The 9,741-nt window shown below is 28.9% G+C and overlaps 1 protein-coding gene and 1 long non-coding RNA gene across 3 annotated transcripts; one reads left to right on the forward strand and one right to left on the reverse strand.

Moving 5' to 3' along the window:
• Positions 1–3,587: 3,587 nt before the first annotated feature.
• Positions 3,588–8,077, forward strand: LOC131642997 (uncharacterized). The gene is made up of 2 exons (XR_009296109.1): positions 3,588–3,689; positions 7,796–8,077. It is a non-coding gene; the product is annotated as an uncharacterized LOC131642997 (long non-coding RNA).
• On the reverse strand, positions 4,016–6,385 carry LOC131642996 (uncharacterized). Of its 2 annotated transcripts, XM_058913142.1 has the most exons (5): positions 6,314–6,385; positions 6,098–6,224; positions 5,757–5,903; positions 5,421–5,670; positions 4,016–4,675 (listed from the first exon to the last, which is right to left on the reverse strand). In XM_058913142.1, the coding sequence occupies exons 3-5, from the start codon at positions 5,856–5,858 to the stop codon at positions 4,635–4,637; spliced, it is 393 nt and encodes a 130-aa protein (XP_058769125.1). In that variant the 5' UTR covers positions 5,859–5,903; positions 6,098–6,224; positions 6,314–6,385; the 3' UTR covers positions 4,016–4,634. The 2 variants fall into 2 exon arrangements, with proteins under 2 accessions (XP_058769125.1, XP_058769126.1); XM_058913143.1 differs by lacking the exons at positions 6,098–6,224; positions 6,314–6,385 and having other exon boundaries at positions 5,757–6,090.
• Positions 8,078–9,741: the final 1,664 nt, after the last annotated feature.

A 9,741-nucleotide genomic window follows, 5' to 3' on the forward strand; every position in this document is an offset into this window, starting at 1 on the left:
AAGTTAGACTTAGGAAGTTTGGTCTTGTGAATGAGGATGTCTGTTGTTTCTGCCCTAGTCAAGAAACCATACAGCATCTATTTTTTTATTGTTGCAGGACAAAAGCTATATGGCAAGAAGTACTGGACTGGATGCATATACGGCATGTCCCTAGTTCTTGGGATGCTGAGCTCGACTGGATTATTAAAAATTGCAAAAGAAAGAATTGGAAATCTCGAATTATTAGCTGTGCTGCTGGTGAAACGATATACGCCATATGGAAAATGAGGAATGACACTATATTTGGGAATACTGTGAATAATAGGATTGGAAAGAGCATTATTGATACTATAGTTTATAGATGTTGGGAGCATGGCAAACTTAGACCACACTTAGCATCGTTGATGATATAGGGTATTTTTGTGTTCCTAGAGGTTGACTCTATTAGGTGTTTTGATGTATAAGGGCTGGATCGGATGAGATCGTCTTGTATTAACTGTTTTTGAATTAATCAAATCATTTATTGATTAAAAAAAATAATAATATTTGTACACGAAAAAAATCTATTATTTACGAAAAATTGTATGTATGATCCAAATATTTTTTATTCAAAAATGGTATACGGTGAAAAATCTACTATTGATTCAAATATTTTTTTAAATGATACCTAAACAAAAATGAAGTCTATATACGGAAAAAAAATTATTGATCTAAATATTTTTATATACGAGAAATGGTATTTATGATCAAATATTTTTTATCCAAAAATGGTATACGGGAAGAAATCTATTATTGATCTAAATATTTTTATATACGAAAATTTAATATTGATCCAAATATTTTTGTAAATGATACATAAATAAAAATAATATTTGTATACGGAAAAAACTATTATTTACGAAAAATGGTATTTATGATCCAAATATTTTTTTATTCAAAAATGGTATACGGGGAAAAATCTACTATTGATCTAAATATTTTTATATATGAAATTTACTATTTATATAAATGATACCTAAACAAAAAATGAAGTTTGTATACGAAAAAAATTTTATTATTGGTCTAAGTATTTTTAGATACAAAAAATGTTATTTATGATCCATTTTTAATTAAAAAATGGCATAGGCCAAAAAATATATTATTGATCTAAATATTTTTATATATGAAAATTTAATACTTATCCAAATAATTTTGTAAATGATACCTAAACAAAAATAATATTTGCATACGAAAAATGGTATTTATGATCCAAATATTTGTATTAAAAAATGGTATACGGGAAAAAATCTACTATTGATCTAAATATTTTTATATACAAAATTTGCTATTGATCCAAATATTTTTGTAAATGATACCTGAACAAAAGTGAATTTTGTATACGGGGAAAAATATAGTATTGATTTAAATATTTTTATATACGAGAAATTGTATTTATGATCAAATATTTTTTATTCAAAAATGGTATACGGGAAAAAAATCTATCATTGATATAAATATTTTTATATACGAAAATTTAATATTGATTCAAATATTTTTGTAAATAATACATAAACAAAAATAATATTTGTATATGGAAAACAAATATATTATTTACGTAAAATGGTATTTATGTCCCGAATATTTTTTATTCAAAAATGGTATATGGGAAAAAATCTATTATTGATCTTTATATTTTTATATAAGAAATTTACTATTGAATCAAATATTTTTGTAAAAGATACCTAAACAAAAAAGAAGTTTGCATACGAATACAAACCTGTTATTGATCTAAATATTTTTATATATGAGAAATGATATTTATGATCAAATATTTTTTATCCCAAATTGGAATACGGGAAAAAATTATTATTAATCTAAATATTTTTATATACGAAATAATCAATTATCTATCTAAATATTTATTTTTCTTTGTTAACATTTCATTTAAAATAAATGTTATATCCAAATGAGTGTAACCAATCAGAATATGTGCTTATGCACGGGTTTATTAGTTATAATAATGAAGTAATAAAAAGTTAAAAGTGACAAAGTGAAAAGTGGAAAGTGAAAAAGTGAAAAGTGGAAAGGGAAAAAGTGGAGAACGAGTTGGAAAGTGAAAAGTGATTTAAAAAGTGAAAAGTGAGTTTGAAAAAAATCAGCAAAATATATTTTTTGCCCCCAGATTATTAATTTAGACTAAGATAACAAAAGGACATTTTTGTGATTTCCAGAACAACAAATTTTCTTATTTTATAGATTGTGTTTTAATTGGATATATGATTGTAATTAGTTGACAATATAAAAATATTTTACACTGTCTATGAATATCATTTTTTCTCTTTTTTATTTTAGATTTCTAAAAATAATTTGGTACATTATTTTATACTTAGAAATTTTCTTTTTATGTTTGTTACCTAAAACCTATCGTTAAAGAGTTTGAATGAGTGATTTTTTAATTTAAGAATTGAAATTTATTATAATTTTAATTAAAATTGTATTACATATGATTAAAATAATTTAGAGAAAACAATTTTTATATAAAATTTAATAAAAATAATTGATATATTTTCTACCGTCTATTTTAGGATTAGAATCTAACAAAATAAAATAATAAAAAATAATAATAATTTTAAATAAATATTTAATCTAGAATGTTTGATCAAATGGTTAAATATGCTTTTTTATCCTTATAAATATATTAAAGTTTATTTTTAATCTCTATTAAAAAATGACATATTTTAATCTTTACAAAATTTTTATGTAGGGCAGATTTAGTCATTTTTATTTTCTAAAATTTCTAAAGTTGATTAATTACCCTTTAACTTTTAAATTTTTTAATAATTTTTTTCAAATATGGTTAGAATTTTATAATTTTTTAAAATGAGAAAAATTAAATAAATTTTTAAATATCAAAAGATAATGTTAAAAGTAATGAAAATCTCGATTTAGAAATCAAAATTTTAATTTTTTTTCAAGAAATATTTTAGAATGTTTTAAACATATTTGCAAAATAATCATTCAAAAATACATATTAGTTTAACATCAGATATTAAAACTATATGCATAATTATTTTGTAGGATCAAATATTATGATATTTTTTCATAGGGAATAAAAATAAAATTTAGTATTTTATAGATATCAGAACATATTTAACCTAGATTAAATTAAAATAAATGAACAAAAGAGTTACTCTTGAAATAAATATATCTCGCCTTTTTACTTTATTTTATTTATAAAGTAATAAAATAAGAGAAAAAGGGATATGCACTGACAATGTAAAATATTTTTACACTGTCAACCAATCACAACCATGCATCCAATTAAAACACAATTTTAATTTAAAAAAATTAATATGACATGGCAACTGTAAGGATTTTGATTGGATGTATGTGTAAAGTTTCTTTACACCGTCAGTGCACTACCTTTTAAACTCATAAAATAATATTACTTAAATGCTGGACATTATTCAAGAAATATATCTCGCCTTCTTACTTTATTTTATTTATAAAGTAATAAAATAATATTACTTAACATGCTGGACATTATTGCATAAATAAAAAAAGTTATTGTTTAAGGTGAGCCTATGGCCTATATAAGCACACTCTTAAACAACATGGTAACTTAAAAACCAAAACCCCTAAAAGAAAACATTACAATAAAACGATGGAGGTGGCAAGAAAATATTCTATAACAGTGGCATTTTTGTTGGCTTTTTTTATCATTGCATCAGGTATAAAACTAATTAGTGACTTGATAGATATTTGATAAATTATATTTTATCTTTCACATACAATAATGTTTTTGTTTTCATCACTACTAGAAATACTGGAATTTCCTGCGGATTTACCTGCGGATTTAAGCTAAATTTCCGCAGGAAACACTTTACCTGCGGATTTTCCTGCGATTTAGTGTCCCCAGCTAAAACCTTCGTGGGTAATATTTTTCGGCAGGAAGTTCCGCAGGTAATTCCGCAGCTAAATCCGCAGGAAAATTCCGCAGGTAAATCCGCAGGAAAATTATTTAAAAAATTAAAAAAAATATTTATACCGTCTCGTCTCTAGATATGTATTGCTTCTACTAAATATATACAATCACCAAAGTTATGCAACAATGGTTTTCTCCTAAAGACAAATCTACCATGGAACCATCCTTATGACTATCTTAAAGACAAATCACCTAACCCACAACAGCTTTTTCAATTCTAACAATTAAATATTAACCTAACTTTCTGTCACTGATTACTAACATTTTTTGAACCTGCTGCTATAAACTCCCTGCAGCATTCAAACACAATTCAAACCAATTCTTTTCAGAATTGAGACAAAAAAAAAAGGAGACAATGTTGCACCATATAAAAAAATCAGGAAGAAACAGGAGGTATGGCTAGTTCAAAATAGCAAACAGAACCTATGGCCTCATCCAACTATGTTCACATTAAAGCATACCTATTATTACGGTTAGTGCGAGAGATGCGATCCCAAATCAAATTAGATGCACCCCAGTTCAACGCTAATACAAGCGAGTTTCAGACATTTAAATCCATTCCAATTCAGTACCTTTGCTCCGCTTGAAGAGATTGCAGTTAGACGCGCTTCCCGATCAACTAATTTTCCATCAGATCCAGCAGTTTGATAAGAGGCTTGGGTGCAGCCAAACTATCAGCGTTGTATCAATCTCAAACTGCTCCTGGATCAGTCGGCTTTGTCAAAACAGCCCCTGCACAAGAAAGGGTGTATCAGTTCAGAAGTTTAGCCTCATAACAGCCCCAGTTCAAACCATTCCCCAACTACATAACAGACTTTCCTAACTAACATTCAGTTCATAACTAACTACCAAAAGAGAAAGGTAACTAACCTCAAACCTCCACCCTTCAACTTCATAACAAACTCTCTTTGCACTCACTTATAACTAACATTTCCTAACTTCCAGCAACATGTAACAAACAGTGGTTACATGTTGCTAAAAGATATGAGAAATGAACTCGGAGCCAAAGGCCACCTCGAACCCTCTAAGAATAGTCTTAACTCCACATCTAACTAAACCCATATCTAATAAGCATATAATGCAGAAAATTAGAAAATTCCAACTAACTGAACCATACACTTTGTCAAAATCCACCTTAAGAATGAGACAAGCTCTCTTAGTTCTCTTGGCCATGTCGACCACCTCAGTGACACCCATCACTCCCTCAACCAGCAACCTTCCCATAAGAAAAGCTGGTTGATTTAGGGATATAAACTTATCCATCACTGTCTAATGACCAACATTGTATCTATATTTTTATAACCTAAGTATAACACAATCATCAATAAGCTTAGAAATTTAAAATTTGAAAGAATCTAGCATCAATTAATTACATAAAAGTGAATATATTTAAATATCTAAATGAGTCAAAGTGAAACAATGGCAATGTCTTTAAAACAAAATATAACAAGTGTATAGACACATATGAGAACTATACCTTTGAATTCCTCCGAAGCTAATATCATTAACATTTGGTGCTTGACATTTTCATTTATGAATGAAGCACTCTTGATTGACATTGTGTCCAGTACCTTTGAATTCCTCAAAATATATTCAGCAAATTGAAGACCACATTCTGTGTATGTAAATTGTTTAATCAAACATGTTCTAAGCTGTGTTGAAAGACATCCCAGAGTAGATGTTTGTTCCCTCCAATTATACACAATTTCGTCTCCATTCCCATTGTCCTGTGATTCACATACTTTTTATAAGATAAAATAGATAAACAAAAAATGAAGTAAAAACAAAAAGAGATTGGTAGACAGTACAAAACCTCGATAATGGTAAGATTTCGAAGGTTGGGAAAATAATCCAGCCTTTCTAGCAACCACACCCACTCCTCCTTAAGATCTCTATGCTTAAGGATTACCTCCATGTATATTACATTGTAAAGAATAGGATAGCTGCAGCAATGTGAGTCCTGTTGTGATTCACCAAAGTTAGATATCAACCTTAATTTCTTTTATCATAGAAAAACATAATAAATGAAGAAATCTAGGAAGCATCGACACTGACACGGCAACATAAACTTAATAGCGTAATCTCAAGTGTCAGTAAAGATGTCCGTGCTAAGTAGAAAGAAATAATCTCTAATGAAACCAACAATGTTCTTACTAGTTCTCCACTCAGAACCTGGCCGTTTGGCCAATGAATCAAATTCCTAGTGTCAGGATTAAGTATATTGAGCCGTTAACATCAACTAAATCAAATTCCTCTCTCACCGCTAACTTCGCCACAAAAGCTGAAACAAGAGAAACAATATTTCAATTTTCAACAAATAAAAAAAAATAATCCAAGAAATGAAAATGTTGAGAGCGGAAGAAGACTGACGAATTCGGTTGGGACATTTCATCGAACACCTTGCGAGTGAGGACAAATTCTGCATTTTTCTTCCAAAAGCTAAACTAAACATTCAGATTTAAAACATAATCAATAGAAAAACTTGCAACTATTCTCAATTTCAAAACATCATGTATCAGTATATTTCAACTACAACCAACTCCATTCAACAGAAAATCTCAGTTTGCACCTCTGATTATTATAATCACCTAATACAATTATACTTTTGTTGCAGATGTGGGCACTTGTGCACATGTTCAAAATGTGCCAATGAGTTGCTTCAAAGTAGAAGGAAATGCCCAATGTGTCAAGCCCCTGTTTTGGAGGTGATACGAACTTATTCTATACTATAAATATTGACTTTACAATAAAAGTCATACTTAACAATATACAGGACTCTAACAAGTTGTATCTCTGGACGTGTCTCCAGGTACTCTTTTAGTTTTTTATTTTGTTACTGTGATTACTGTATTCATGTCGAGTACACCAAACCAAAGGAATACATGTGTGTGAGTAGATTCTAAATGAATCAGATTATATACATGATGCATGTGAGTGTGTGTTGCAAGTGGGGTTTGACATTTCATAATGTTATAGTCATGTTGACATGTGGCTTTTAAAAAGGCTTACTTTGGAAATGAAATAAGTTGACAAAATGATAAATAATATTTTTGGTAATCAAATTATAAGTGTGAAGTATGCTTGTCAATGGTTCTGCTTGGATATGACACACCTATCTGTGAAAAAGATGCATGTGATGTTCCATTGTCCCTCTAATCAAAGTCAATAAGAAGTAACAAACAAAATAAATATAATGAGGATCTCTCCACTTGTGTCTTTTGAAAGAACCAGTGCATCTTTTTGCAAAACTTTTCTAAAACAAGTTTGATTGGATGAGATGAATCATGAAACACTTTTTCAGCCAACATGTCTCTGAGTTAAATGAAGATGTTGACACTATTAATTTAATTTGATACTATATACTTCATTATATCTTAATCGTTGAAATTTAAAAATAAATTTACTACATATCTCTATATCCCTTTTATTTTGTGAACACTTTTTATAACACAAAATGTATACTTGATAAATGAGATTAAATTTAAATTTTAGAAATAATTTTAAGAAAATAGTTAAATTTGCAGCAAAATCCGCAGGAAACTTTCCTGCGGAATTACCTGCGGATTTTGTATAATAGTTTGGTTTTTATAAAATAGAAATCCGCAGCAAAATTCGCAGGAAACTTTCCTGCGGATTTACCTGCCGAATTTGCATTAAAGTTTCAGTTTATGTTTGAAATACATAGACCGCAGCAAAATCCGCAGGTATTCCTGCGGAATTTTCTGCCATTTCTAGATCCTCAGGAAAATTTATTTTGTTTTAGAAAGTCCCAGGAAAATCCGCAGGTAAACCTGCGGAATATTTTTCGCAGGAAATTCCGCAGGTAATACGTGTATTTCTAGTTGTATGTAGATATGGCTACAGAATCACAAGCAAGAGGAGTGAATGAGAATACAAATGATCAAGCATGTTCCATTGATACCGATTGTATAATGAAACATTTTCCATGCCCAACCAACACGGTTCCATTATGTGTTGATGGTTCGTGTCAATGTCGTGGATAGTTATGTTTAGACGAGAATAATAAATAAAACAATTTCAACATATAAAATGATATGGTTTTATATTAAAATAATTACAATATCTATTATATAGATTATATTTCTTTTAGAATAAATAAAAAAGTTTTGTTTTCGTTGTGTTTTTATGTTTTTCTTATGTATCTTGTTTTTAAACTCACGTTTACTTTGTTACAAACTTAAAAATAATATTTTTTATTAAAATATTCAGAAATAATATTATTGCAATGACAAAATTCTACAATATAAATATTTTTATTAATTTAATATTTTGCAATCACATAAAAAATATCTATATATCACTATCGCTAAATAACAGTCTACATAAAAAATTCACATTTTTTCTCTAGCTCTATTGTATATTTAATTCTTCAAAAATATATATTTTGAATTAAAAAAAAATGAATTTAATTGGAATACATTGACAGTGTAAAGAAGTTTTACACCGTCAGTGAATCACAACCGTTAATCTGTTAAAAGTGTTTAATTTTTATTTTAATTTTTTTAAAAGTAATATAATTTAGTGGTTGTGATGCATTGATAGTGTAAAAAGTTTTACACTTACAGTGCATAGCAATTAAACTCAAAAAAAATTGTAAAGACTAGTATCCCTAAAATCAAACACATGGATTAATTTAATATAATTATAATACTAAGTAATATATAATACTAGTTCAAAATATATAATTATGTTGTTTCATGGCCGAGTGGTTGTAACTGGTTCGATCCATAAGTAGTAGCATTTTAATAATTTATTTTATTTCCTTTATTATTATATATTATGAATTTTAATCAACATGGTTTCCACATCAATACCTTTTAATATTTTAATCAATTCTTTCCTTTATTATTCGCTATTAAGATTTTTTAAATTTATTTTAGTTTTTTTACCCATTTTTCCATTAATTTAATTTTTCATTTTACTGAATCATTCTATATTTTATAAATTCTGTAAGTTTCATAGTCTTTTGTTCACATGCAATCAAACCTATAATCTAAAGTTTTAAAATTTCAAGGGTTTTATAGTCTTTTGGAGGTCAGTAGAGAGTGGTTTGTTGTCTATTAAAACTGTCTACAACATGATCACTAATTCTGATTGTTCAAAGAAAAAGGCTATTTTCCCTTGGGACTGTGATTCGGCCCCAGCTCACTCTTTGCTTGTTTGGAGGCTCATGAACAACAAAATACCTACGGATGATAACTTAACTTTGAGGGGTTTCTCCTATCCTTCAAATTGTACTCTTTGTGATTGTATGGAAGAATGCTCCCAACATCTTTTCTTCAATTTCTCTTTTGCTACTAATATTTGGCATTGGTTCAGTAATTTGCTGCAAATTCCTCAGCCAATTTGCTCCTTGTCTGACTGTATTAATTTGCTCAAAGAGGATTGGAATCCCCAAGCCTTGGTTGTCCTTCATGCTAGTATAGTGTGCATTTGTTATCAAATTTGGTATGCTAGAAACTTATCCAGGTTTGAAGACAAGAAAGTGTCGTGGCAGAATTGCATCTCTATGGTTATAGCCCGTGCAAAGCTGGTGGGAAAACTTACCTCATAAAAAGGCGGATAACTCTGTTAAAAGCTTCACCTTTCTAAAAAAGTTTGGGATTGATATTCAGCCCCGAAGACCTATGGTGTCCATGGATATCATTTGGTGCCCTCCTGTCGTTTCCTGGATCAAATGCAACATCGATGGGAAGGTTGCCGGTTCTCCTCAGCATATAGCCGTGGGGGGTATTTTTCGTGACGCTCAAGCAACTCACATTCTCAGTTTTAGTCTC

The sequence above is a fragment of the Vicia villosa genome, unplaced genomic scaffold (assembly GCF_029867415.1).
Source record: "Vicia villosa cultivar HV-30 ecotype Madison, WI unplaced genomic scaffold, Vvil1.0 ctg.006417F_1_1, whole genome shotgun sequence".
Classification (NCBI taxonomy): domain Eukaryota; kingdom Viridiplantae; phylum Streptophyta; class Magnoliopsida; order Fabales; family Fabaceae; genus Vicia; species Vicia villosa.

Coding starts and splice junctions, on each gene's coding strand:
- LOC131642996 (XM_058913142.1), bottom strand. CDS start 5,858: ATGGAGGTAATCCTTAAGCATAGAGATCTTAAGGAGGAGTGGGTGTGG. Junction 5,671..5,756: donor GAAATCTTACCATTATCGAG/GTTTTGTACTGT, acceptor TGTGAATCACAG/GACAATGGGAATGGAGACGA. Junction 4,676..5,420: donor AGCTTCGGAGGAATTCAAAG/GTATAGTTCTCA, acceptor TTTCTTGTGCAG/GGGCTGTTTTGACAAAGCCG.